Below are 27318 nucleotides of genomic sequence, written 5' to 3'. Positions count from 1 at the left end.
GGCAGAGAAACTGACGTTGAGACCTTTTCAGAATCTGAGAGCGGAGATAGAGACTTTTCCGTAGGTCTGAAGGTGGAAGCTGGCCAACTTCCTAGGGACAAGCCCAAGGGCGGAGGCTGAGACCCAGTCTAGGTCTGACTGCGAGTTCAAACCTGAAGACAACGCCCCCTAATCTTAAGAGACTCTGAGGGTGGAGGCCAAGCCCCTTCTGTAGCTGGTTCTACCAAGGAGTCCTGAAACGCTGCGGGAGCCAGTGGGTGTCCTCTGTGTGGGCGGGGCGGAGCGAACCATTAACCTTGTCCACTGGGGGAGCCCTGCGTGGGAGACAGGGGTGGGGGTGCCGCGTGCAGTTCCCGAGACGGGCGCAGAGAGTGCAGAATAAGGTGCACTCGCTGACCTGGCATTCACCTGACCTTCAACCCAAGCGCATCTCCGGAGTCGCCCTCACCTTAAAATACAACCTTTACGTCCACCTCGCCACCCGCCCTGCTCCTCCTGTCCCGGGCTGGAGCGCGCCCCCGCCGGTGTCCGAGGTCGCGACTCGCGTTCCACGCCGCGCGCCACTCTCCAGGTGACATCATCTCCCCGCCGGGCTCCGCCTCCCGCCCCAGCTGCCTCACGCCGCACCCCTATTGGCCGACATGTCTTGAGCCCCGCCTCCCACTCTCCGCCCGCGCGACCCCTCCCGTCCCGTGTGGAGGTGGGGTTTAGCCTCCGGCCGGCGCCAACACAGTCTCTTATTGGCCACTCAGAGCCGTCTGTCAGTCTTCTGTTAAAGGGGCCACGACCGCCCGGGAGCTGTTGGGGGGGGTGGGAGGAGGAATTTTGGGGGGGGAAGGTGGGATTTTGGGGGGCGCTGGTGGTCACCCCTGGATCTGGCGGCTGCGGCCTCGTTGGGGGGGAGGCTTAACGGTGTCAGGGGTAGGGGGCTCTTTTAGGGGGTAGAGGGCTGTAAGACTGTGAGAGGGAGGGGGGTCCCCAGCGCCCAAGCCGGAGCAAGAGACGCGGAGCCCGCGCGAGCGGCAGAGACAGGGCTCCGGAGCTACAGATCCGGGCCCCGGCCGCCGCCAGGGGCCCCGCCCGGTCCCCCCACCCCACCCCACGTCCCTCCTGCAGCCCAGCTCCGCCCGCAGCCGCCGCGGACCAGGTAGGTAAGAGCCCGGCCCGGCCTGCCAGGCAGCGCCCACCTCGGGGACCCCTCGCCAAGCTTCCCCCGCCTCCTCGAGATCCTGGATTCCCTTCTTCATCCCCGGGGACCCCACAGCCCAGATTTCACAGTCGAACCCCGGAGAGTCAGGCGTGCCACTCCCGGCTCTCAGAGTCCCCAACCGAACCCTAGAATCCCAGGCGTACTGCCGCCTTGCGCCTCTTCCAGGGCCCAGGAGCCTGGATTTCAGTTCAACCCTGGGAACCCCTCTGGATCTAGATCCTCCTCCTCGGTCCAGTCCCGAGAGCTCCAGACGCCGCGGCGGCCGTGTCACACTCTCCCGGCGAGGGCCGCCCGTCCCCTGTCGCGTCCGCACAGTTCCCCATTCGCGCACCCATCTTCAGCCCTCAGGCTTGAGCAGCCGCTTCCAGGCCGGCTTGGCGGCAGCCCTGGACACAGGCCCGCTCTGGAGCTGTCCATGGTCAGCGCACTCGGCAGCCTCGCTTCCCCCACCTCCTGCTGCCGCCGCCAGAGAGGGGGCGCCGGCGGCGCGGGGATCCCCCCCGCTGTGCCTTTGACCCGGGGATACCCGGGCCCTCCCCAACCGGGACGCTGGGCCATCAGGGTTCCGCTGGCTAATCTGTCGACCCAGTCCTCAGCACCCCAGGTTCCCAGGACCCCAGCACATTCCTGAGAAGTCCGGGCTTCTGAATGTTCCTGCCCTGTCCACCTTAGGGACCTGGGCATCGGAGGATCCAGGTTCCCAGCCTTTGCCCCCTTTAGACACCCAGTTCAACAGCCCCTATGTTCTTCAGGCAAATGCATTGAACCTCTAGTACCCCATTATCTGCCCCTTAGGGATTCAGGCGCCATGACTCTCCCTTTCAGGAACTCAGAATGCCATTGTTAATGCAATTCTTTGGCATGTTCCTGCATCCCCACTCTCGCCCCCGGAAACCTAGATGCCTGTCCTGAGTCCTGCATCCCCTCAGAGACCCAGGCGTTCAGATCCTAGCTTCTGTACTGGCCACCAGCTTATATAGAGGCTGTGTGCCCCAGCTCTCCCCCCCAAACCCCTGTCTTCTATCTCCACAAGGACTCAGGAGCCCAGGCCCCCCAGCTCTGCCCTCCTCCTGCCCAGGTATCTAGCTCCTCATCTCTTACTCTCAGGAACCCAGGTCCCCATGGCCGCATGATCCCCTTATCAACCTGACACCTCCCAGTGGCCTTGACAAACTCCTGCCTCATCCCCATTTCATCTCAGCTGCTTGGCTCCCGGAGCTCTATTTTCTCCTCAGAGACCCAGCTTCTTGAGCTATTTCCGGCACTCCATTGCCTTCTGGGGCCCGTATTGTGATGTCCTATCCTCTTGCATATACTCTCTCAGGCTATGAGCCAAACACACATGCTTTCCTCCAAATGCGTTCCGTGACCTAGGCTCATTAGATGATCCAGAACCGACTCACTGTCTCCCACATTTCCAGTTAAACATCACCCTTGCAATGCTCCGCCTTCTAGATTCCTTTGAGATCCCAGAACACTCCCATTCAGCATCTCTCTTCCATCTGCACCCAAGGCATATTCTAAGTTCTAGGCTAGATGCTAAATGCAAGTCAAATTCTGATCCCACCATCTCTTCAGACATGTTCCAAGTGTTTAGACACCGATCCTTGCTTATTTTCGGCTAAAATTTCACTTTAGTTGTGTTCTAGGTTCCAGCCACATCTGTGGCATTGCTCTGTACGTTCCGTTCTCTTCCCAGGGGCATTCTAAGTTCTAGAATGTGTGTCTTCCAGTTATGTGCCATCCTCTTTTCTCTGAATTGTGCTATCAATTCTACAATGCACTTTTTCCGCCCAATTCTACAGTCTCAAATCTAGAGGATTCCCTCCGAAGTGCTCTACCTTACATCTTCCTCCCTCAGGTTCTAGGTTCCTGGCCCATCCATTCCCACCTTCTCTGTTCACCTTTTCCTTAGTGTGATGTTAGTTTAGCACTTGTCCCGTGGTGGACTGTGGGCTTCCTCCACTATCTCCCACTTCAGTATTCTAAGCGTGCTCTAGGCTCTCCCCTCTTCTGGAGTCTTCAGCCTAGAAATGTCCTCATTTCCAGAGCACCCCATCTCGCCTTTGCCAGCTCAGTCCTTATGCCAGTAAATTCTCTATTCCCAGCATGCATTCTTCTATATCTTCCCGCAGGCACAACTAAGTTCCAGGCAAACTCCCTGCTACTTTCTAGGTTTTTCTCCGCCTCCAGGGAAAGTTCTGAATTCTAGAGCATATCTTTTTCATTTTGAGTTCTAGCATTATCTAGACACATCATAAAAACAAGAATGCAACCACTTGCTATATACTCTATTGTACCCTCATCCCTGGTAGGTTTTGAGTTCTAGATTATGTCTGCTGACTAGGTTTGTTGTGCATTGCATTAGGTAGATTCTTAGATATCATTTCTGAGGTCAGCCAGTTGCTCTTAAAGTTACTGATTGCTCTTGGTTGGTTCAAAGTTCCTGATCTGGCTTTTAGAATATGCCCTATGTGCAGCTCTTACCCAACTCACATTGTAAATGTGGAAGCATATGTCCTTTTGTGTACTCTGTACTGTGTCTACATGCCAGTGGCTTTTTAGATTTTTGCCCAGCCTTGCTGTGTCTTGTTTCTTCCTTGGTGAATTTGAAATTCTAAAACAGCCTCCCTGAAGCATCCTCTGTTGCATCTCCTGAGTAGGTTCTGGGTTTTAGATACCATGTTTGTTACGGGCCTAAGCCTGGCCTGCCCTCTTACAAACAGATTCCTGAATCTGTCCTCTGAGCACTGGGATACAGGTGTCTAGATTCTCAGAAGCACCGGTTCAAAGACCCAGGGAACCCAGCTGCCTCCTCTCCCAGGTTCCAGGGCTCTCAGTCCTCTGCTCTCCACACAGGAGTCCAAGGCCCCAGTCTCAGTCTTTGGACACAGTCCGAGCATTAGGTGGGGCTGGGAAAGATTTACTTGCAGAACAGGTTATGCCACTGCCAAAAGGGAGAGAAGAAAAGGAGGGAATGGAGTGAAAGTCCCTCCTGCTTTCGGCGGGGCCAGCTGGACCTGTCCAACCTGATGTGTGTGAGGGAGCGGCTCAGGAGAACTCGCTTCATCTCCGCCCACAACTTGCGCACCTGGACTCCTGGGTCCTGGGAGCCTGGACTGCCGGGTTCTGGGGGAGAAGGGGTCTGAAGGCTGGATTTCTGAGTCTAAGGTTGGAGGTTTAAAGCCCAGACCCATGTCCCAGGGGAGGAGGGGGTGTTGTCTCTGACTCCTGGGATTGGGAAGGAGGGGGCTGGAGGCTCAGCATCCTGAGTCTGGGGGAAGGGACTTCAGGACCTAGACTCTTCTGATGTGAGGAAGGAGAGAGCTGGATCTGGGACACCTGTGTCATGGGAGATGGCTAACCTACCCTGCCCTCTGCCATGCTCCTCCCCACTTCCGAGTGGAGTGAGTCTTTAGATTCTTCTGGAGTGGAGGTCCAAATGAGAAACTGAAGGAGAAGGGAGTTGAGCTGGATAGCACGTAACCACATACCAGTGACCTAATTATGTGACCCCAGTCTTGAAGTCATGGTTCTCAGCTGGGGCTGTTTTCTCACCATGCAGTGGGTTGAGGGAGATTCTCAGCAGGGCCAGAATAGGTAGAGACTGATTTTTCCAGATTCACTCAGGCAGTGGTGCCTGGGTCACCCTGCTTCGGTTTCTCGGATGAGGCTGGGTCTAGATTTACTGCCAGTGCCCAATGGAGTCTGATCTCGGTTTCCCCAAATACTCTCACCCAGCTAGCCAGTACTGGTTTCCCAAGAGGAATGGGTTTCAGTTTATCCTGTGCCATGATCGGCGGAACATACAGGCCTCAATTTCTTCTGTGCCATGCCTGGGTGGTCCTGCCTCAGTTTCCTCTATGCAGTATTAGAGTGGCCATGTCTCAGTCTGTGCCTTGACAAGGCCAGTCTCTGAACCCTGCCCCTTCCCCGCACCTGCAGGCCAGCACCGCCGCCATGATGTGCGAGGTGATGCCCACCATCAGCGAGGATGGCCGGCGGGGCTCGGCACTGGGCCCGGACGAGGCGGGCGGCGAGCTGGAGCGCCTCATGGTCACGATGCTCACGGAGCGCGAGCGCCTGCTGGAGACGCTGCGCGAAGCGCAGGACGGGCTGGCTACGGCGCAACTGCGGCTGCGCGAGCTGGGCCACGAGAAGGACTCGCTGCAGCGACAGCTCAGCATCGCGCTGCCCCAGGTCTGGGCGGGGCCTGGGCGGGGCCTTGACCATGAAGGCGTGGAGAGGGCGTTCCGGAGTGGGAGGGACTTAGCACTTGGAGGGGAGGAGTCAGCGGGGCTGGCTTTGCGGGTGGCGGCTGGGCCTGAGCCGCTAGAAGGGGCGGGGCTTATCAGGAGGTGGGGCCTTCAAACTTCATCCGATTCAATGAGGGAGATGGGGAAAAGATTGATCTGGTTGTCCCGATCTTGTCCACATCTGGACAGGAGTTTGCGGCTCTGACGAAGGAGCTGAACTTATGTCGGGAGCAGCTGCTGGAGCGGGAGGAAGAGATTGCAGAGCTGAAGGCCGAGCGGAACAACACGCGGGTGAGGATTGTTGGGGGGCGGGGCCTCAGTGTTGCGGGCGGGGCCTCGCGGTGTTGCTGCCTGATTCATCTTTCTTCCCCGTCTCGCCTTCTTGTCTCCTCCCTGCTTCCACTTTTTGATTGGTGTCTTCTGGTCCACTCCTTCCTTCCTGCCTGCCCCCTCCCCTATCTACATAACGGTCTCTATTCCTGTACCTCTCCTTCTGTGACCCCGCCCCTACCTCGGATATCCCTCTCTTTTCCTGACTTGTCTGGTTCTTTACCTCTTTACTTGGCTCCACCTCTTTCTCCATGTGTCCGATCCACCTGTCTGAACCACATTTTCCCTCTATCCTGCCTCTCTTCCCTTGTCTGTTTGGCCCGGTGCCCCATCCCTGTAGCTTCTACTGGAACACCTGGAGTGCCTGGTGTCCAGGCACGAGAGGTCACTGCGCATGACGGTGGTGAAGCGTCAGGCCCAGTCCCCAGGTGGGGTCTCATCCGAAGTGGAGGTGCTCAAGGCTCTAAAATCCCTCTTCGAGCACCATAAGGCCCTGGATGAGAAGGTATGAAAATGGAAGAACCTGGGTGCAGAAGGGAAGCCCATGGGTGGCGGGGCCTGTCCTGAATTGGCTGGGAATGTCCTAAGTGGAAAAAAAGGTGATTCTGACTGGCTATGCGGACTGAGACCTGACTGGTTGGGAATGGAAAAATAAACTAGGGTGGGGCCACCAGTGGGTGGGGCTTCTTTGGTGGCAGGTTGGGGCTGCACATCCATTATAGATAGAGGAATTCTAACATTGCCCTATCAGGCCCGTTGCAGAGGTGTTCTGCTTTGTGGCCAGATGTCCTACATTGGATCTGATCTCTATCTCACTCTTGTCCTGCCCCATCTCCAGGTCCGGGAGCGGCTGCGGATGGCGCTGGAGCGGGTGGCAGTGCTAGAGGAGGAGCTGGAGATGAGCAACCAGGAGGTGGGTCTAGGAGGGGTAGGGAAGGACTAAGGAGCTCCCAATGGGGTGAAGTTGACTCTGGGCTCTAGAATCTGTTGGGGGCAGAACTAGAGCAGGGGACCAACAGGTTTGGACTAAGGAGAGAACCAGCAGGATTCCTAAGGAGGAGCTCACTGAGCAAGGCTATGAGGAGAACTAACTCATGAAAGTGAGACTAAGGTGAAAATCAGGGGCTGGGGCTAACAGGAAGAACCCACTCGGAAAAAAAATGGTTGGGTGGGAAAAGTCAGGGCTAAAGAGGACAAAAGTAAGGCTGGGCTCCCTTGCTGCTGGGCAGCCAAAGAGAGATATAATGAGAGCACTGGATCTAAGGATACCCCCAGCAGGACCAGAGAGGCCTACGACCTCTCCTTAGAGGGAAGGAGTTAATCTTATTTTTGCCCTGATCTCCGTTTCCCATTCCCAGACTCTGAGCCTTCGAGAGCAGCTGTCTAGACGCCGGTCAGGGCTGGAGGAGCCGGGCAAGGATGGCGATGGGCAGGTATGAGGTGGAAGCCCTTTGATCCTTTTGCTCTTCATTGATCCTCATCCCTATGACTCCCACTCTGTCCTCTGACTTTGTGATGGTCCTTTTAATGTTTGATATGATCCTCCCTGACCCTGGGACATTTGAGCTCCTCAAACCTAATTCAGGTCATGTAGTTAACTTCTGTGACCTCCATGACCCTTACTGATCTTTGATTTGCTCTTCCCCACTCCCGTCCCCCCACCCCATCAACTTTCTCCTTGCATTCTCTCTCTATCCGTTTCTCCACTCTGGGTTCTGTCCCTTCCATCCTCACTGTCCCTTATTCCAGACCCTTGCCAATGGCCTGGGTCCTGGCGGGGATTCCAACCGGCGCACGGCTGAGCTGGAGGAGGCCCTGGAGCGACAGCGTGCGGAGGTGTGCCAGCTTCGGGAGCGCCTGGCGGTGTTGTGCCGCCAGATGAGCCAGCTGGAGGAGGAGCTGGGCACCGCCCACCGCGAGCTGGGTAAGGCCGAGGAAGCTAACGTCAAGCTCCAGCGCGACCTCAAGGAGGTGAGGCCGGAGCCCCTGGTGGGTTGCCCTCTGTCCCTCCCCTCCTCTTCACCCTCCCCATCTCCCTTTGCCCAAAGTTGCAGTGCTCATGAATGGTGGAACCTGGATTCAGTTCACAAGTCGTATAGATCCTCTTCCTCTCTGAGCCTCAGTTTTCTCACCTGTAAAATGAGGCATGATTTTTGTCAGAGGACTGGCATGTGGCACATACATGGTAGGCTCTCAGGAACTGTTCATAGTTATGTTATCCACAGGAAATTCTCTTGGGCCTCTAAATTAAATTCCTTTGTCTGCATTTCACCCCATCCTGGCTTGGGGCCCTTCATTCTAACTCCCAGGTCCCAGGGACTGCAGGAAAATGTAGGCATGGATTCTTGAAGGCCCTGCATGACAAAGAAGAGTGAGCACTTTAGATTTTGTCATCCACTAGGGTCTTCACCTCATATTTCAAGCCTGAATGGCCATGGGGGCTGTTGGGAAATGTGGTCTAGCATCACAAGGGCTTCCTGACAGAAGTCCATCTTCCATGAGGCCCTGGAGCACCTTTTCCAGGCTTCTGAGCTGTGCTGCCCTGCGGTATCTTGGAAGATGTTGCCTCCCAGATGGAAGGGGCCTTTGTTTCCCAGGAGGCCCTGGGGCACTTGCTCTGTGATTATAAGCCTGGGCTGTGCCAGAAGTTGCTGAAACATCTAAGTAAGTCCTGGGTTTTTGGCACAAGTGGTCCAAGAGGAATGGAGGAGACTTCCCATCCGATGAGCCTGAGGTTCATCCATATAGGGAGGGTCTAAGCCAGTCCTGTTCTAGAAACTCACAGACAGTGCAGCACCACCATTTTAATTCTTAAGTTGCAGGGGCCCAGACGTTGGCTATTCCTGGGAGCTCTTGGAAGGTTTTGTTCCACCATTCGGACGCTAGGATGTCAGGGGACATTATTTCCCAGGATACCCTGCGGTGCCTAATCTGGGGTTCTAAACCTAGGTTACCCCCAGGGCTTTTTGGGAGCTGTGGTCCACGCGGCCCTTTGTCACCTCTGCAGGCGTTGGCGCAGCGGGAGGATATGGAGGAGCGAATCACGACGCTGGAGAAACGCTACCTGAGTGCCCAGCGGGAGGCCACGTCTCTGCACGACGCCAACGACAAGCTGGAGAACGAGTTGGCCAGCAAGGAGTCGCTGTACCGGCAGGTGGGGGCGCTGCTGGGGACGGGAGGCGGGGAGGTGGTCGTGGCCTGTGTGACCTATCTCCTCCCTTCCCCTATCTCTGTCCTACCCCCAGAGTGAAGAGAAGAGCCGTCAGCTGGCTGAGTGGCTGGACGACGCCAAGCAGAAGCTGCAGCAGACGCTGCAGAAGGCAGAGACCTTGCCCGAGATAGAGGCGCAGCTGGCCCAGCGCGTTGCTGCGCTCAATAAAGTGAGGGGAGGCCTGGGGCGGGGCCTTGGGTCTCTGGGAGAGGGGCGGGGCCTAGAGGAGGCGGAGCCTTGAGTCTGAACGGGTAGGAGAGCTGCCGCCTGGATTCTGGGTAAAAAGGCGGGGCCTGGAGTCTAGGGAAGGGATGGGACTTGGAATGGGGACAGGGCTTGGAGGTTAGGTGAGTTCTCTAGTTTGGACTGAAAGGATGGGTGGCCTGGAGCATGAACTAATAAAGGAACAGGGCCTGTAGAAGAGGGGCAGGGCGTGAGTCACAGGTGCAGGGTCTGGAGTCCCGCGAGAAGAGTCTAGAACTCTGGGAGCGGGGCCTGGCACCCAGTCTTGGAGGAAGGGGGACTGGAGTCTGACTGGGTCCTAGTGGGCCAAGCCAGATGTCATGGGTTCCATCTCCTAGGCTGAGGAACGGCATGGGAACTTTGAGGAGAGGCTTCGGCAGTTGGAGGCCCAGTTGGAGGAGAAGAACCAGGAACTGCAGCGGGTGAGGGAATGGGCGAGCAGGCGGGGCTTTGAGGCTGGGGGCGGGGCTTAGATGGGGTGGACCTGGGGAGGGTGCTTAGAGCAGGGGCTGCGCTCCGGACCAGGTGGGCTTGATCACCCCCTGGCGCCCTCTCCTTTGCGCAGGCCCGGCAGCGGGAGAAGATGAACGACGACCACAATAAGCGGCTGTCCGAGACAGTGGACAAACTGCTGAGCGAGTCCAACGAGCGGTTACAGCTTCACCTCAAGGAGCGGATGGGGGCGCTGGAGGAGAAGGTGCGCCCCAAGCCAGCACTCCAATAACCTGCGTCCTGGACCACCTCCTGCCCGAATCTCTGGGCCCCAGCTATTTCCCCTGGATCCTTTATCTGAGATCTCCCTAAACCTGGGCATTCCCACTCTGACAGACTTCTCTGCTATATTGCGGGGAGCACTCTTTCACCTAAACCCTAAAGAGCTAAATTCTGAGACATCCACACCCTGAGTTATTGACTTTCTCCAAGCCTCTTATGCTTTGGAATCTCAAACTGAACCCTCTGATTACACAGGACGTGGAATTCTGGGGCTCCCGTGGACTCCCCTACTCTGCTAAAACTTTGGACCCCCAACCACCATGTCCTCCAGCTCACTGTTCATGCTCACCTCGTTCCCTCAGGCTCCCGTCAAGCCCCCAGAGCATGCCCCTTCCAGGCTCCCCCCACTCACTGCACCCCTGTCTCCCACAGAACTCACTGAGTGAGGAGATTGCCAACATGAAGAAGCTTCAGGATGAGCTGCTACTCAACAAAGTAGGGAGGGGCCTGGAGGGGAGGACCAGGGCAATGGAGCAGGCATGGTTGGCACTGGGATCAGCTGGGAGGGGCCGTTCCTTTGGGCACATCCTGACCCGATGCGTCTCATCTGCTCCCCTCCCCACAGGAGCAGCTCTTGGCGGAGATGGAGCGAATGCAGATGGAGATTGACCAGCTGCGGGGGAGGCCACCATCCTCGTACTCCAGGTGACAGTAGCCCTTCTTCCCCACCTCTGCCCATGGACCCCCTTGGCCAACATCATCCTTTCTGATCCCCAGGTCTCCCCTACCCCCACTGTCTGTCTTCCTGAGACTTCCACTGATCTCTTATTTTTTGACCACTGACCCCAGATCCTTCTTCCTGACATTTGACTTCAGATCCTACTCATAGTCCCCTGACCCCAGGCTTCCCCCATGATCCTTTATCTCCGTTTTCTTTTCCTGACCCCTTCATCTCTGACCCCTCCATCTTCCCATGCCCACAGGTCTCTCCCGGGCAGTGCCCTGGAGCTCCGTTATTCCCAGGCACCTACATTACCTTCTGGTGCGCACCTGGACCCCTATGGGGCTGGCAGTGGCCGAGCAGGCAAGAGGAGCCGCTGGTCAGGGGTCAAGGAAGAGCCCTCCAAGGTCAGTGGCCACCTGTTGGGCCTGGACTGAGCAGAGGTTGAGAGGGTGACAGTGGGAAAGAAGGTCTGTCACACAGGGCTCTGGACGGGGGCTGGGCTGAGAAGCAGGGTCACCTGGACCTACGCTATTTTCTCTCCTTCTCCCCTGACTCCCTCACCCCCACCTGCCTGGATGTCTCTTCATGTGGAAATCCTGCTGCCTGGTGAGAACCTTGGAGGAATGATGGGGTGTGGAGAGGGAGGGGCCTGGGGGGTAGTGGGCAGGGTGTGGAATCCTAGAATGAGCGGGCTGAAGTGAAGGAAGGAAGTGGGCTGAGTTAACAGAAACTGCAAAATCAGGAGTCATCAGTGTCGGCGGGGTGGTCAGGAAAAGGGACCTGTTAAGAGAAAACAGCTGGAAAACATGGTGGGGGGACTGGATTGCATGGCGAAGGCAGTCAGTGTCCGGAACCGTAGACAGGGGTCACGGACGGTGGGCAAGGTCAGAAGAGCTGAAGGACAACCCAGGGCCTACCTTGGCCCCTGCCCACCTGGGGTCTCTCTGTCTCCACACAGACAGGAGTGGGAGCGATCCGCCCCTGCGGGGTCCATGCCACCCCCATTTCCTGGGGAGCTGGATGGCTCCGATGAGGAGGAGGCGGAGGGGATGTTTGGGGCTGAGCTGCTCTCCCCCAGCGGGCAGGCCGACGTGCAGACCCTGGCCATCATGCTTCAGGAGCAGCTGGAAGCCATCAACAAGGAGATCAAGTGAGTGCTCCCCCGTCCTGCTCCCCACTGCCCCGCCAGAGCTGGCCCCACAGCCCCTCTGGCTGTGGGGTCTGATGCGAAGGCCAGAGCCCATCTCCTCTTCCCCCACCCTCAAGAAATTTGCCGAGCCCAGCGCTCCCTCAGTATACAGGAATCTCCCAGGATACATCCAGAGGTCTCCTATGTGATATATATTCATATATATATATATATATATTTCTCTGTCAATACACAGTTTTTCAATACAGCAAAGACTGCACCCCCAATTACCCAAAATTTCAATCCACACATCAACAGTTCTCCAGTACACCATGGATTTCATGGCTTCAAACAACCAGTAACCTGAGACTCCTGGTACCCCAAGTTTCTCAACATAAGAACCCCATTCCAAAACACTAGGAATGTCACTGTAACACATCAAGGACCGCACCTCTCCATACCAAGAGTTTCTACCTAATATAACCAGAACCCTCAATTTATTAAGAACCACCCATCATGGAAAATACACCCTGGTAGCTGAGCAACTGCCTTATTTAGCAGTTCTCCAGCAACACACATTCCTTGGGCCCCAGCCAGTGAACCACATGACCACCACCTTCCATTCAAACTTGTTCAGACGTGAGTCATTGACTCTCACATACCAAGACCTTCCCAGATCCCAGGTTGACCTCAGAATCCCAGATCTTATCTGGATCTTATGGTTTTGCTCTTGACATCCTCCTTGGAACTTGACCTCTTGCCCATAAAAATTCCTTTTTGATTTTCCAGAAACACTTGGTTATCATCAGGGTCACCCTGATGCAGACCCTTATCATCCTCCCTAATCTGCTTCCACGACCTCCTGAGCCTGTCATGACCCCTCGACTCCCCTTGAACCAGTGAGGCCACCACGAATCCACCAAGACCTTCTAAGCTCACTGTATCTTCCTCAGAATCCTTCCTGCCTCCTCAAACTTTATGGCCCATGGGGACCCCCAGATGCCCTCTCCTGTTGTCTGCCTCCACCCTCTCACTGGTCCCCCTCTTTCCCTCTTCAGGCTAATCCAAGAGGAGAAGGAGACAACGGAACAAAGGGCGGAAGAGCTGGAGAGCCGGGTGTCTGGCTCCGGCCTGGACTCGCTGGGCCGCTACCGCAGTAGCTGCTCACTGCCCCCCTCCCTCACCACGTCTACCCTTGCCAGCCCCTCCCCTCCCAGCTCTGGCCACTCAACACCCCGCCTGGCGCCCCCTAGTCCTGCCCGTGAGGGCACCGACAAAGCTGTGAGTGTTCTGAATGCTCAGCTTGGTGGGGTGGGTAGGAGGTCCAAAGCGTGGCTCCTCAATAGACAGCAGCAATAACTCCTCACGCCGATGGTTCTCTAAAGCAACCTTAGCCCCTGCCCGCCTGCACCCTAACTTGTACTTTAGTTAGATCAGGTCTACCTTTAGCAGTTTTATGCATTCACTTTCTGTTTAAAAAAAAGTCTCTGTGACTAAACATACATTTGAGAACTCCCATTAGAGCCTCAGAATTGACATTTCAGGATGCCTTAGAGAGAGTAGCCTTATTTTACTGCTTTAAACCCAAGCTTTTTTGTTTCCAGAACCTGTACCATAGTAGCTTTCCTTGCGGCCATGCAGATCCCACTCCTGACACCATAAGCTAGGACACTATAAATATGGGCTTGTCAAGCTCCAGCGGGACCGTGTTCATTAGCTTTATGTTTCTACAGCTCACCCCCACTTGATCTAGGCTACCTTCAGGAATGGTGCCCCAAACCAGGGATATCTCTAAAACCCCGTAACAGACATCCCAACTAATGAGGATCTCCCAACATGACCGCTCCAACTCAATCCAGTCCCTCTGTGTCTCTGTCCCCAGAATCATGTTCCCAAGGAAGAAGCTGGAGCTCCACGAGGGGAGGGGCCAACCATCCCTGGAGACACCCCACCTCCCACTCCTCGCTCTGCCCGCCTTGAGAGAATGACCCAGGCCTTGGCACTGCAGGCAGGATCCCTGGAAGATGGGGGTCCCTCACGGGGAAGGTCAGCGGGGACAAGAAATGGGAGAGGGATAGGCTTGCTTGGGAGGGTGAAATGGGAGTGCACAAAGACTTGGGGTGAAAGGAGGCATCCCAGATGGGATCTGCCTTCACTCTGTCCTGCTCATCCAGTGAGGGCACCCCAGATTCCCTGCACAAAGCCCCTAAGAAGAAGAGCATCAAGTCATCCATAGGTCGTCTCTTTGGCAAGAAGGAGAAGGGGCGGATGGGGCCACCAGGACGGGACAGCTCTTCTCTGGGTGAGTACCTTGATTCCCCTTTCTTTCTCCCTTCCTACCTTCTTCCCTCCTTCCCTCCTTTCCTTCCTGCCTTTGTTTCTCCCTTCTTCTTCTTTACATATTCACTTGACATTCACTCATGTCTCATTGATTTGGTAATTCATTTACAACATAGAAGGGACAGGACTTGGCAGAGGAAGAGGTGGGGAAGGGGGACAAGGAAAGAGCCCTCTGTGGCCTGCTTGAGTGACTGAGGGTTAAATCCATTTGTTACTTCATTTATAATTTTTTAAAAAGATTTTGTTTATTGGTATTTTTAGAGAGAGGGAAAGGAAGAGAGAAAGAGAGCGATAGAAACATCAATGTGTGGTTGCCTCTTGTGTGCCCCCAACTGGGGACCTGGCCCACAACCCAGGCATGTGCCCTGACTGGGAATCGAACTGGCAACCCTTTGATTTGCAAGCTGCTGCTCAATCCACGGAGCCATACCAGCTGGGCTCATTTGCCATTTTTTAAATAGAGAAAGAGGAAGGCTCATCCTATAGGCAGGGCACCTGGTGGGCTGGAGCCTGCTTGTACTGGCTTGTAAGAGCCAACAGTTAAATTGTCCAGAATTTTGTGAGCTGCTTGACATCATGCTGGTAGCTTGAAATTGGCCTAGTGGGATATTTACACCATGGAAATTGGCAAATGCTACAAATCAAGGAATATCTCCTTTCTCCTCAGGAAGCTAGTTAAATCTTTACCAGCATGCCACTGGCACCCTGACAAGGCCAGACCAATGAATCCCCTGTTTTTGGGATGTCTCTAGTTTATTGCCTGCCAGGTGACATTGGTCCCGGTCTGGCTTTATCACTCCCTGTCTGTGGCTTCATTGACTACGCCGTTGGGGCCTCTGCTTTCCTGGCACCCTTCTCACCACTCCCAGCATGAAAGATTCTGCTCCTTCCCTGAGAATCTCCAAATTTTGGCCCTCCCTGCCTCCAGCTGGAACACCCTCAGATGAGACATTGGCCACAGACCCTCTGGGATTAGCCAAGCTGACAGGTCCAGGAGACAAGGACCGAAGGAACAAGAGGAAGTGAGTATGGGAGTGGGGAGAGGGGGGAGGACTTACAAAGATTCAAAGGCCATGTATTCCACATTCATAAAAAGTGTTCTGAGAGTGGGCTGTGGTGAAGGGGGCCATCCAACAGGGCTGGGTGTCTACCCCTGAGAGCTCCGGCCCTGGCCCCCTCTCCCCAGGCATGAACTTCTGGAAGAGGCCTGCCGCCAGGGCCTGCCCTTTGCTGCCTGGGATGGCCCCACCGTGGTCTCCTGGCTGGAGGTACTGGGGCCCAGAAATGCCCTGATTCTTGATCTCCAACCCCTGTGACAGCCCCTCCATTAGGGCTGGCTGGGTCCACCCAGCACCATCCTCCTAGCCCAGATGTGGGGGTGCGGGTGGGGATGGGGGTGAGGCCCTGGGAGGGGTCAGGCTTCCTATTGATCTCTCTGTTTGTTCTTTCTTCTTCTCCCCCCACCCCTGCCCCTCTGGCCATGCCCACGTTGGCCTTGGTCTTCTGTTGTTTCTCTCTGTTTTTCCCCATGTCTCTGTCTCTGTCTCTCGGATTCCCTGTTTTCCTGCCTCTCTCCGAATCTCTGGGTTTTGTCATTGTCCGTATTTCTTCCCATGTCGCTGGGTCTACCCATGTCTCGGGTCTTCCATGTCTCTCTTCCAATGTCTTTGCTCCTTCCTCTCCCCATACCTGTCCCTCTTCCCTGTGTGTCTCTCCTGCTCTCTGTCTCTCCCCATCCCTCTCTTTCCCTGTTGACTCTGGTGTTACCTTTCTACGACTCCTCCTTTGTCTTCCTCTCGCTCTCTCATGTCCCTTTGACTTCCTCTGTCCATTTCTTCCCACTGTGAACTTTGTGTCTTTCTGTTTCTCCTCCACTTGCCTTTCCCCATCTCTGTCTCCGTCTCTCACCTTCTTTCTGTCTCCCTCCCATCTCTCCCGTTTTTCCTCTTGTATTGCCTCTTGTTTCTCGTCTGTCGCTGTCTCTCCCTCTTCCCACTCCATTCGCTGGTCCAGCTGTGGGTAGGCATGCCTGCGTGGTATGTGGCCGCCTGCCGGGCCAATGTCAAGAGTGGTGCCATCATGGCCAACCTGTCGGACACGGAGATCCAGCGCGAGATCGGCATCAGCAACCCGCTGCACCGGCTCAAGCTACGCCTCGCCATCCAGGAGATGGTCTCACTCACCTCGCCCTCCGCCCCCGCCTCCTCCCGCACGGTGAGTGCCCAGCGGCCAATCCCAGCCCTGGCTTCCTCAAGGCCCCGCCTCTTGTCCTCAGACTAGCCAATACGGGCCTGCTTACTCCAGCTCCTCCCCGTAGACCCACTGTCACCTGGAGTATCTCTGGAGGTCTCCTTGCTTCTCCTGTACCCCCAACCCTCAGTCTGCCTTAAATACTGCAGCCAGGGGGCCCCCATCCCAGAGAAAAAGCCAAATCCATATGGTCCCCTGCCCTCCTCTTTCCCTGACTCCGCCCTTTGGCACCAGCTGTTCCTTTTGCCTGGAGCACCCCTTACCGTTTTCCTTGTCATCCTTGAGGTCTCAGCTCAAGTGTCACCACCTCCAAGAGCCTTCCTAACTCAACAGCTAAACTACTCATTCATCCATCACCCAGGACATTGATACCTAATTTTTCCCCAGAGCATTTACTGCCTTCTAATATTTTATCTTTTCATTCCGTACAGAAAATTATGTGTACTGTGCCTAATTAAGCAACTATTGCCCCTTTGCCGTGTTTATTGCTTACACGTGTATGTGTGTATCTGAAGCACCTGAGTGTAATTTGTGGGCATTACAACAAGTTAACCTGAAAAATTACTTCAATGGGCATCTTCTAACAATAAGAACTTTCCCCTACATAGCCACCATGCGCTTATCATACCTAAGAACATGAACGTCAGCATTCATTTCATCTACTGTTCAGTCTATATTCAAATTCCCCCGTGCCTGTCCCAGACCCTACAAGGGCCTGGCGCTCAGGAGGCACTCCGTAAATGTTCGAATGCATGTGTGAATTCCTGACTCCTGGGGCTGCTGGAAGCGGGTGCTCAATAAAGACGAATACATGTCCTCCATTCCCCAAACATTTGTCCCATTGCTGTATCTGCCACCTCACTCTGAATTCTTTCCATAACTTGTGTGAAGTCAGAGAGGTGACATCATTGGTACAGGGCCACACGGCAAAATGGCCAGCAGACCCCCCACTGAAACCTGAATTTGTTCAACCCCAAAGCCCAACTTCTAATACACAGCAGGTGCTTAATAAATGATCATTCCTTTCCACTGTCACTGTCTTGCCCAAGCAGTGACCGGCCTTTCTGGCCAGAAAGTAGAATGTGTGTAATTATACCTGCCCTGAGCCTTCAGGAGCACGACCCCTTCCCTATCCGTCCCTGGAAGCCCTCTCTCACCCTCTGTAACACCCCCGACCCCTCAGTCCACAGGAAATGTGTGGATGACACACGAAGAGATGGAGTCCCTTACAGCCACGACTAAGCCTGTGAGTGCCCCCTGCCGGTGGCCTAGGGTGTTGCACTAACTCTCCCTTTGGGGAGGGTGGCGGGGGTCGAGTCTCTGGGTGTCTGTTCGTTCCTCCTCCCTTCCTTCGCCGGCCCCTTAACCCACCCCTTCTCTCCCCTCTTCCCACTAACTGGTCAGGAGACCAAGGAGATCAGCTGGGAGCAGGTAGGGGGCGCGGGGCGGGACGTGGGCGCATGAACAGGCTGTGCACGTTGCATGGACGCCCCTTCTCCGAGCCCTGCCCCAACCCTTGCCGGAGCATTCCATCTTCACCACGGGGGGGCGCTGCGTGGAGCTAGGCTCTGGACTGCCTCGCTGTGGCTTGGTGGGGGCTGTGTAGAAGCCCGGTGGTTCCATTGTCAGCTGTTAGCGCCGTGCAAGGGCCATTCCATTGTCGTGGATTGCGGGGCCTCCAGAGATTGTTCTATCGCTATAACTAGAGGGAGACGCTGTGCGCCCCGTTCCCCGCTGGTTGAGGGGAAAGGACTGCTCCAGTGTACTTGGCAAAGAGGAAAAGCATTTGAAGGGGCAGCACATGGGGCAGAGAGGTGGGGGAGGAGGAGCTCCACTTTGTTCTGAAGAAGGGGGAGGCATAAACTTAGCTGACGGAGAAGATCTATGTTGGACTGGGCTTTTTGCTTCTGGTCACGGGGGAGGGGTATGGATTGTTTCCTTATGTTAAAGTCAGTGAAGGACTTTGGGCTGATCCAGAATATTGGCCTGGGCCAGGTAAAGCATTAAACTAATATTTTCCGGACAGTGCAAGAGTGCTGGATGGATCCATTACTCTCTGTTGTGGGGAGAGCAGTGTTGGAAAAATCCCTTGTCTTGACTTTGAGGAGTAGTGATGAGGGACTGATCTGCTGTTCTGAGTTGGGACAATGCTAGGCCGGTGCTTCTCACACTTTAATGTACAGTTCATATCACCTGTGGATCTTGTGAGAAGGCAGATTCTGATTCAGTAGCCTGGGTTCTGAGGTTCTGCAATTCCAGAAAAATTCACAGGTGACCGTGATGCTGTGGGTCCAAGGACCACACTTTGAGTAGACAGGGGACTGCTTTGTCATGGCGAAGGAGTAGGAGACAACTTTGGATTGGCCCACTGTCCTGAGCAGAGAGATTGGCCATTGTCCTGCCATGGGGGTGGGAAAAAGAACAACCTTCATACATACGTGGGAAGGGGTCAGAAGGCCTGACCCCTCCCTCCCCCACCTGCCCATGGCCCCAGATTCTGGCATACGGCGACATGAACCACGAGTGGGTGGGGAACGACTGGCTGCCCAGCCTAGGGCTGCCCCAGTACCGCAGCTACTTCATGGAGTCGCTGGTGGACGCGCGCATGTTAGATCATCTTAACAAGAAGGAGCTCCGAGGCCAGCTCAAGATGGTGGACAGCTTCCACAGGTGGGGGCTGCCCAGCCAATGGGGACAGTGCAAAGGGAAGCCCCACGCCTAGAGAGTCTTTGGTCAGTGGGACTGGTTATGGGAAATTCTTTGGATTATCTTTGGCCCCTCAGCCTGTATTCTCAGGAAATTGATTTCGGTGCCCCTGACAGCAATAAAAATGGTCCACTAGGAAAAGTCCACACCCCTTCCAGGTTAGCCAATAGGAACTGTCTGTTGAAAATACCGCAACTTGGAGAAGGTCAGCAATCGCTGACCTCTCCCAGAAGAGGGCCCTCCAATGGGGAGGGCCCAATAGGAGCAGCAGTCATGCGGGTTGTGAAAGCTCATCTGTGACTCCACTTCCCTGGCTGCTCAGGGTGAGTCTGCATTATGGGATCATGTGCCTGAAGCGGCTCAACTATGACCGGAAAGACTTGGAGCGGAGGCGGGAAGAAAGCCAGACCCAGATCCGAGGTGAGTAGAAGAGTATAAAAGTCCCTCTGGGAGCCAGGTGAAGGGGTTTTAGGGGCAGGACTGGAGAAAGGGTGATTGGAGGAAGGGAGGGAGTCCGGGGAAGAAGAGTCCTACCATGAACCATGGGGTGGAGCCAGATAAGGGGGCGTGGCCAGAAAAGACAATGGGGGTGAAGGTATGGGCTAAATTGGACGGGCCTGCAGCTGAGGGTCCCTTTGGTCCCCAGACGTGATGGTGTGGTCCAATGAGCGGGTCATGGGTTGGGTGTCCGGACTGGGACTGAAGGAATTTGCCACGAACCTCACGGAGAGCGGGGTGCACGGGGCACTGCTGGCCCTGGACGAGACCTTTGACTACTCCGACCTAGCCTTGCTCCTGCAGATCCCCACGCAGAATGCACAGGTGAGCTGCCGCTTGGCCCGGGTCGTACTGGGCATCCCCACCTCGCAGTCTGCACGCGGCAACCCCCTCTCCCACCTCTCCTCCCCAGGCCCGGCAGCTCCTGGAAAAGGAATTCAGTAACCTCATCTCCTTGGGCACAGACAGGCGTCTGGACGAGGTGGGCGCAGCAGCGGTTCGGGAGTCTCGGGTCCTTCGCTGCACATTCAGGGTCGGAGCTGAAGGGGTCCGGCTTGACTTTGCCAAGAGTGGTGGTTGGAGGTGGGGCCAGGTTGAGAAGCTGCCTGAGACGGAGAGGGGTGGAGTCAAAGGAAGGGGCGGAGTCAGGAGCGGACTCCGGTCCCTCACTGGATGCCCGGCCCATGTACCTAGGACAGCGCCAAGTCCTTCAGCCGCTCCCCATCCTGGCGGAAGATGTTCCGAGAGAAGGACCTCCGTGGTGTAACCCCCGACTCAGCTGAGATGTTGCCCCCCAACTTTCGTTCGGCCGCAGCAGGGGCTCTGGGCTCGCCAGGGCTCCCTCTTCGCAAGCTGCAGTCAGAAGGTGGGTGGGTGGGTGTCTCCCCAAAGTGTCAGCCCTTCCTCCATTCTCCCACTTCGGTTTGGAAGAAGGACCAACTCAACATTCCAGAAGCCTCCTTCTGCAGGTTTTGAAATGGCCTCACCCACTCTCTCCCACTCATGGCATATGGGCTGCTACAATATGCCAACCCTCAGCTCCGGGTGTGGATTAATCTCGCACCCCCTTTCCAGGGTGGGAAATGAACTCGCCTAGTGCCATCTGGGGCACCTTGCATGAATCTAATGCTGCAGGAAAGAGAGGGAAACCAGCGAAGATTCAGGCCGTTGCTGTCATTTTGGAAGGGGAAATTCCAAGGAATGATGTTTGGGAGAAATCCTGGGCGTGTGTGTGTGTGTGTGTGTGTGTGTACCCCTGCGTGATCCTGGCTGAACAGCTGCTCACTCTCCCTTCAGGCCAGACTTCTGGAAATTCCCGGGCAGACGGCGTTTCGGTCCGGACCTATTCCTGCTAGTGCAGGCTTCCAGGTGAGGACAGTACTGGGCGATCTTGGGGGTTCTGGTCGGCACAATGGATCTTCACTGCTCCACATGCTGCCCGGCGCCAATGCAGGTGACCTCCCTCGAATGGAAGAATCTTCCAGAGGCTGGGCTGTTTCCCCTCCTGCCCAGAGTGTGGTTTCGCGGGGAGCTCGGGCCGGGGAGCTCCCGCCGCGGCCTGGACCTTCTGTACAGACTAGAGGGGAGAGCGCGTCCCTGCCTCACAAATGGACCGTGCCTGGACCAAATCACACGAACTGGGCCGAGAGGGGGAAGAAGAGGGCCGGAAGAAATCTCGCCCCAAACTTCCACCTTCCTTTTCTCTCCTTTGTAATTTATTGATCAGTTTCCCATGGGAGATGGGTGCCCATTCCCCGCGGGAAGGGGGCGGGGCTTCCCTCCTGGGCCGCATGCGGGGAGAGGCTGCCCCCTCCCCTTTCTCCCCAGTCGCGGGGCCCAAGTCTTCCTTCTTCGTCCGAAAGGAGGGGAGGGGGGACTCGCTGCTACAAGCCTCGCCCCCCCCCACTGTGCCACTCAGTCCCGCCCCGCCCCCTCTGGTCGCCTGTTGCCTGGGGTCAGCCAGGGGGCGGGGTCCCTCTCTTCAGTGTCTCGTGACCCCGGGGCCCCTCTGCCCCCCGTGCTGTGGCCGTGTCCGTGCCCCAGGGATAGGGGGCGCAGAACTGCGCTCCCTGGTCCCCTCCGGCTCCGGGGTTTGCATGGGAGAATCCTCTTTCCACGATGCCACTGGGCGATGTGGCGTGGGGGGAGGGAGGACGGTGGGAGCCCTCGCCCCAGACTCTCGGTCGGCCTCCCAGCCCCAGGCATCACTCAGTGATCACGGGTAAAGAGAACTGTTTCAAAAATCTCCCGTGTTGACTGATTTATTCATCGGGATCTTAAATAAACAAACCCACCACGTCGAGGACAGCAGAGTCCAGGCCCTCCTCCCTCAGACGAGCGGCCACCCGCGTTCCCTGATGCCCCCGAGATGCCAGACCCTACGCCTGACCACGAGGTTTTGGGGAGCACGTTTATTCAGAGAAATAAATAGTTGTGGAAAGGTGCCGGGGGGCCGCGGAGGTACGGGTCTGAGCCGCAGCTGCGCGTCCAGGTCAGGGTTCTGGAGTTTCCAGCATGTCTGCCAGGGCCCTGGAGAGGAGGGCGAAGAGGTTATACGGCTGAAGGGCCCAAAGCTCACCCCAGGGCAGTGAGAGGTCGTTAACCTTCCCACTCTGCCGTCGGGGAAATGGAGTCCCAGGCTCGTCCGAGAACTCAGCGGGACAGCGCCTCTCTGAGCAGGGCCCTTAAACTATCCCCTCCGCACACTTACTGGTACAGGGACGAGGAGAAATAGTCGAGGTAGCTTCCTGTGGGAGAGAAAAGGACAGGCGTGAGGGGCTTCGCTTTCCATCGCACCTGGGGTCAAAACTCACTCCGCCCTCTTTTCCTTCTTTTTTTTAAAAAAATATTTATTTATTTATTTACTTTTTAGAGTAGAGGGGAGGGAGAAAGAGTGAGAGAGAAACATCGATGTGAAGAGATACAGCAATCGGTTGCCTCTTGTCCGCCCCCGACCAGGGAACTGGCCCGCAACCCAGGCGTGTGCTCTGACCGGGAATGAAACGGTGACCTTTCGGTTCGCAGTCCGGCACCCGATCCACTGAGCCACGCCAGCCAGGGCCCTCTTTTTCTAAGTTCTTCCCGAAACCGAATTCCTTCCACTGGGCCTTTGAAGGTCCCGCTCGTCCCTCCTTGCTCTGGGTATCCCCATTCTCCAGTAGCCCAGGTCCTTCTAATTCTTCTTGCTTTGGCCCCGCCCACTTATTTCTAGGCCCACCCCCTCAGCCCTGCACCCGTTCTCTCCTCCAAGTCTTCAGCATCTATCCCCAGCCTTCTCTTTGCTCGGGCCCCGCCCCTCTGCCAGGGAAGCTTCCACACTTAGCTCCGATGCACCACCTCCCAGTCCCGCCCCTCAGGTTTGGCTCCGCCCCCACCCCTGGGCCCCTCCCCTTCCTCAGGTTTCTCCTGAGCCCGCCCACCACGCTCACCTGGGGTGCAGACAGTTTCGCAGACCAATGCGCAGAGGTAGCAGAACTGGCAGTGCTGGGGATGGGGATGGGGAGAATGAGTGAGTGGCAGGACATGGTCAAGGGCAGGAGGTTAAGGTCAGAGGCAGGATCGATCGAGTGTGTGGAGTCGAGGCTGCATCGGGGTAAGTGGTTTGGTCAGTTTGAGGGCAGAGGCCAGGATTTGGGACTGGGGGTGCACTATGGTCCTGGGCCATCCTGAGGCTGGGTGGAGCCTTGAGTCTAGGGAATGATGTCTCACCTGGCACTGGTCGCAGTGCTCTCCCATGTTCTCCTCGTCACAGTGACAGTTCTCACATTCAGTGCATCGCTGCGAAGCAGAGGAGCCTGGTTAGATGGAAATTTTAACCCCTCTGGGAGGCAGCTGCCAGTCCCCACATTGCCCCCCAACTCTTCACCCTCACTACTTCCAACACTGAGCTCAGTATCTTCCCCCAACCCACTTTTCCCTGCTTGGCTTCCTATGGCAGGGGGGCCCCATGTGCCCCCATCACTGCGGGCTGGACCTGAGGATGCTCTCTTCACCCACTTTTCTATTTCCTCACAGCCTGGTCCCAGAACCATCACCCTCCCCCGACTCTTTGTCAAGGACCTTCCTCTCTCCCCACATCCACAGGTGCAGCTCAGGCCTCACCCTCCCCTTCCCTCCTCCTCCATCGCCTGCTGGCCTCCACTCTGTCCCCCACATCACCCCAAAAGTGTCTTTCTTCACCTGGAACTGTCCCTGCCCTTCCTTTGCTCAGAGCCTTTCCAAGGCACCCCAGGGCCCTGGGACACATTCCAGGGACCGCTTGGTGGGTGAACCTGGGCTGGGGACATACATTGCAGAAGGAGCAGTAGCCACACAGGGACCCTGGCTGGTAGTTCCCATACTCCTGGGCATCCTGCCGACCTGTGGGGAGAGAAGGGCAGCAGTGACCCAGACGGACTCGGCTCCTCCCCGCTCCCACCAGGCCTGACCACTTACCGGTGTCTTCACCACTCTCTTCCTCACTGGAGCCACCTCCAGCCACTTCCCTCCCAGCCAGTGGGTTGGGGATGATGGTGAAGGGGATCTGGTCTTCCTCCAGCCCCTCCTCCTCCTCATCTTCCACCTCCCGGTGGCCTTGACTCACTGGGGACTGAACCTCAGCCCTCTCTTCTCTCCTCTCATCCTCTTCCTCATCTTCCTGACTCAGGCTGAGACCATGACCTTCCTCCTCATCTTCCTCATCCTCCTGGTTTAGGCTGCCACGGTGGGGGCCTTCCTTTCCCTGCTCTGAACCTTCATCAGCTCCCTCATGGGAGTCATGGTCTTCTTCCTTCTCCTCTTCTTCCTCAGAGCCTCTTTCCCCCAAATGGCTCCTATCCTTGACACTGGTGTATTCTGGGAGCTGGTCACTAGTCTCTTTGCTGAACACTCTCTGGCCATTCTCTTCATCTTTGTGGTCTTGCAGTCTATGGCTGGGAGCTTGGAGGCCAAGTTCATCTTCTTTCTTGGGGACTTCGTGGTGGTGATGGCCAGACACTTCTCTTTCATACTCATCTGCGAAGTACTCTTCCTCAGCGCTCTTGTGGCCTTTGGGCTGATGGCTTGCAACCTGGTGGCTGAACTTGACTATGATCCCCTCCTCCTCATCTTCAAGGCTGTGGTGAACATGTCTGGAAACCTGGTGCCAGTGTTCTGTGGACATATCCTCATCCTCACCTTCCTTGTCTTTATGGCCTTGATGTCCGTGGCTGGGTTGATGATGGTGGTGTTCATCTGAGACATCCTCCTCTTCCATCCTGTGGCCTCCATGCCTGTGAGCTAGGTGCCCATACTCAGTGGAGTCATCATCATCATCATCATCTTCTTCTTCTTCTTTGTGGCCTTGGTGTGCATGGCCAGGGACATGATATTGATCTTCATTTGAGTCATCTTCATCCTCTTCCTTCCTGTGGCCTCCATGCCTGTGGGCCAGGTGTCCATACTCAGTGGAGTAATCATCATCATCATCATCATCATCATCAGTATCATCTTCTTCTTCTCCATGGCCTCGGTGCCCATGGCTGGGGACATGATGTTGATGTTCATCAGAGACATCATCCTCTTCCTTCCTGTGGCCTCCGTGCCCAAGGGCCTGCTGTGTGTACTCAGTGGAGACATCATCATCTTCTTCTTCTTCTTTGTGGCCTTGGTGCCTGTGTGCCTGGTATCCATCCTCTGGAGAAGCATCCTCCTCCTCATCTTCATCATCCTCTTCTTCTCTGTGGCCTTGGTGCACACGCCGGGTGATGCGACGTTCATACTCACTGGACACAACTTCATCTTCATCCTCGTCCTGATGGCTGTGGCTCCTGGGGCTGGGGAAGTGGTGTCCATCCTCTGCTGAATCATCTGCATCTTCATTCTCGTGGCCTCTGTGCCCAGGGGTCTGCTGGGAGTGCTTGGGGAAGACCTCCTCATCAGAGACGCTGTCTTCTCCACCCTCGTGGCTTTGGTACCTGTGGCCTTGGAGTCGGGGACCATATTCCCTGGAGATCCCTTCGTCCTCTTCTCCGTGGTCTCTGAGACTCCAGAATCGATGCCCACTCTCTCGGAAAACATCCTCGTTCTCATCTCTGTAGTCTCTATGGCTGTGGGTAGCATGGCCAAACTCACCTGAGCCATCCTCTGAGGGCCCTGAGACTCCTGCATTGTTGTTCCAGCTGCTGGGGCCCGGCCCGGCCCCTCTCAGCTGCTGGGTCACAGCCGGGGGGAGGAGCAGGCTGGCCACAGCAGCCCAGAGGAGAGAAGTGTGAAGCCATGACCCACAGTGGCCCATGGGGACAGACAGGCAGGGGACCTTCTCCCAGGCTGGCTCCGGCCTCCACTTATGGCTCTGTGGATGAATGTTGGGGTCCTTGTCTCTTTTGGGGGCTTCCTGTTTCTCTGTGTCTTTCTTTTGCGGTGCCCCTCCCTGTGTTTGCCTGTCTGCCTTCCTCTGGCCCTTGCTGCTGGCTCTGGACACCCCTGTGAAGCAGTCTCAGGAGCCCCCTGACCCCCCTCTTGGGCCCTCCCTCCCACTTCCCAGCCAATAGGGTCTCTCCCCTCCCCTGTCTGTGGCTAAATTTACTCTACCCTGAGTTATTCTGGGTCAGTCCCGCCTGCCCTTCGCCTCCTGCTCCTCCTCCTCCTCCTCCTCCTCCTCCTCCTCTTCCTCCTCCCAGCTGGTAAGGGGTGGGTGAAGGGGTCTCTGCTTGGCCATTAGAGTGGGGCCAAGAGACTTGACTCTGGACTACCAACGAGTTCATATTTGGCAGCTGCGAAGAACAGCAAGACGTGTAACAGGCCAAGCTGGGGATGCCTGGGGCAGCTGGGGGTTAGGGGAGATGAACCTGAGGGGTGAGACCTCTGCCGTGGAAGCACTGGGGGTTAGACTATGGACGGTTTCTGGCCAGAAGAGGATACTTGGATGAGAGAGTGGGTGCCGATATGGTGGCCATGGAGAGGGGCCAACGAAGCCTGCTCCCAGCACACACACCCATGACCTCCTGGACCTGGAATTCAGATCTGGGGGCAGGGGACAGGGCCAGGCCAGGGCTATAAATACAGCGGGGGGCTCGGGTTACCCAGGAGGCTGCAGCTGTCGCTGTCAGAGAGCTGGCATGGGACATGTGGCCCTGCCTGTCTGTTTGTCAACATCTCCCCCTCTTCATCCTGTCACTAGAGCTCTTTGGTTCCCCATCCCTGCTTATGGGTCTCCCCTCGCTTTTGCATGGTTTCTGTCGCTCCCTCCCTCAGGGTCCCTGTCTTCCCTCCCCAGGACTCTGTCCCCCCTCACTCTTTGGCTTGTCTTTGCCTCTCACTCTGAGCGTCGGCCCCCCACCCAAGTCTTTGTCTCCCCCTCAGGGTCAGTGTGCTCCTTCCCCGTCTCTGGCGTTTCCCCTCTGGGTCTCTGTCCCCTCTGGGTGTCTGCCCCCCAGGCCCCCGAGTCTCCGCGGGTCCCCTCTCTCTCCGCGGGTCTCCGAGTCTCTGTCCCTCCCTGGGTCTCGGACGGGCGGTCCTGCCCCGCCCTTGGCCCCGCCTCGCGCCCGACGCATCTCGGAGCCGCCCCGCCTCCCCGACCTTGGTCCGCCTCGGATGGGCTGGGCAGCCGCAGATCCGGTTTGTTCAGGGCGGATCTGAAATCGGGGCTGGTGGAAGGAATGTGGGGAGCCGGATAGGCGGCGGCGGCGGCGGCGGCATGGTGGGCCCGGAGAAGGAGCAGGTACGGTGGTCGCACGCTTGGGTTTGAGG

The 27318-nt window shown here is 56.4% G+C and overlaps 4 protein-coding genes across 7 annotated transcripts in view; 2 read left to right on the top strand and 2 right to left on the bottom strand.

The window, feature by feature from the left end:
- Positions 1–89: 89 nt before the first annotated feature.
- Positions 90–5172, bottom strand: CUNH19orf73 (chromosome unknown C19orf73 homolog). The gene is given in 5 exon segments (XM_090259091.1): positions 90–226; positions 229–317; positions 320–371; positions 373–430; positions 5150–5172. Coding segments are annotated over 5 exon segments (357 nt in total). The 3' UTR covers positions 90–91.
- On the top strand, positions 987–21519 carry PPFIA3 (PPFI scaffold protein A3). Of its 4 annotated transcripts, XM_090260327.1 has the most exons (30): positions 987–1147; positions 5156–5410; positions 5656–5757; positions 6137–6301; positions 6635–6709; positions 7155–7229; positions 7546–7767; positions 8804–8950; positions 9042–9176; positions 9589–9672; positions 9816–9947; positions 10397–10459; positions 10590–10669; positions 10948–11092; positions 11651–11838; positions 12876–13098; positions 13700–13863; positions 13992–14119; positions 15086–15179; positions 15344–15425; positions 16171–16371; positions 17591–17653; positions 17812–17838; positions 18902–19077; positions 19436–19533; positions 19760–19935; positions 20024–20092; positions 20305–20476; positions 20908–20979; positions 21065–21519. In XM_090260327.1, the coding sequence occupies exons 2-29, from the start codon at positions 5171–5173 to the stop codon at positions 20964–20966; spliced, it is 3585 nt and encodes a 1194-aa protein (XP_090116453.1). In that variant the 5' UTR covers positions 987–1147; positions 5156–5170; the 3' UTR covers positions 20967–20979; positions 21065–21519. The 4 variants fall into 4 exon arrangements, with proteins under 4 accessions (XP_090116453.1, XP_090116452.1, XP_090116455.1 ...); XM_090260326.1 differs by having other exon boundaries at positions 20908–21519; XM_090260328.1 differs by lacking the exon at positions 987–1147 and adding an exon at positions 4360–4381 and having other exon boundaries at positions 20908–21519.
- Positions 21520–21901: 382 nt separating this feature from the next.
- Positions 21902–26068, bottom strand: HRC (histidine rich calcium binding protein). Its single transcript, XM_090260330.1, has 6 exons — positions 24046–26068; positions 23900–23970; positions 23320–23388; positions 23040–23094; positions 22322–22358; positions 21902–22140 (listed from the first exon to the last, which is right to left on the bottom strand). The coding sequence occupies exons 1-6, from the start codon at positions 25862–25864 to the stop codon at positions 22104–22106; spliced, it is 2088 nt and encodes a 695-aa protein (XP_090116456.1). The 5' UTR covers positions 25865–26068; the 3' UTR covers positions 21902–22103.
- A 1126-nt stretch (positions 26069–27194) lies between these two features.
- Positions 27195–27318, top strand: part of TRPM4 (transient receptor potential cation channel subfamily M member 4) — a 38759-nt gene continuing 38635 nt past the window's right edge. The window contains exon 1 of the mRNA XM_090261358.1: positions 27195–27289. Coding sequence (XP_090117484.1) covers positions 27266–27289 — 24 coding nt within the window. The 5' untranslated portion in view covers positions 27195–27265. The remainder of the gene's footprint in view (positions 27290–27318) is intronic.

Source organism: Furipterus horrens, unplaced genomic scaffold (assembly GCF_987537825.1).
Source record: "Furipterus horrens unplaced genomic scaffold, mFurHor1.1.pri manual_scaffold_13, whole genome shotgun sequence".
Lineage (NCBI taxonomy): Eukaryota > Metazoa > Chordata > Mammalia > Chiroptera > Furipteridae > Furipterus > Furipterus horrens.
This window is presented reverse-complemented; position numbering and strand designations above follow the sequence as displayed.

Excerpts from the sequence above, each read along its gene's own strand:
- PPFIA3 (XM_090260327.1), top strand. The coding sequence starts at position 5,171 with ATGATGTGCGAGGTGATGCCCACCATCAGCGAGGATGGCCGGCGGGGC. Across the intron at positions 6,710-7,154 it reads TGGAGATGAGCAACCAGGAG|ACTCTGAGCCTTCGAGAGCA; the intron begins GTGGGTCTAGGA and ends TCCCATTCCCAG. Across the intron at positions 14,120-15,085 it reads ACGGGACAGCTCTTCTCTGG|CTGGAACACCCTCAGATGAG; the intron begins GTGAGTACCTTG and ends CCCTGCCTCCAG.
- HRC (XM_090260330.1), bottom strand. The coding sequence starts at position 25,864 with ATGGGCCACTGTGGGTCATGGCTTCACACTTCTCTCCTCTGGGCTGCT. Across the intron at positions 23,095-23,319 it reads AGCACTGCGACCAGTGCCAG|CACTGCCAGTTCTGCTACCT; the intron begins GTGAGACATCAT and ends CCCCATCCCCAG. Across the intron at positions 22,141-22,321 it reads TTCTCCTCGTCCCTGTACCA|GGCCCTGGCAGACATGCTGG; the intron begins GTAAGTGTGCGG and ends CCTCCTCTCCAG.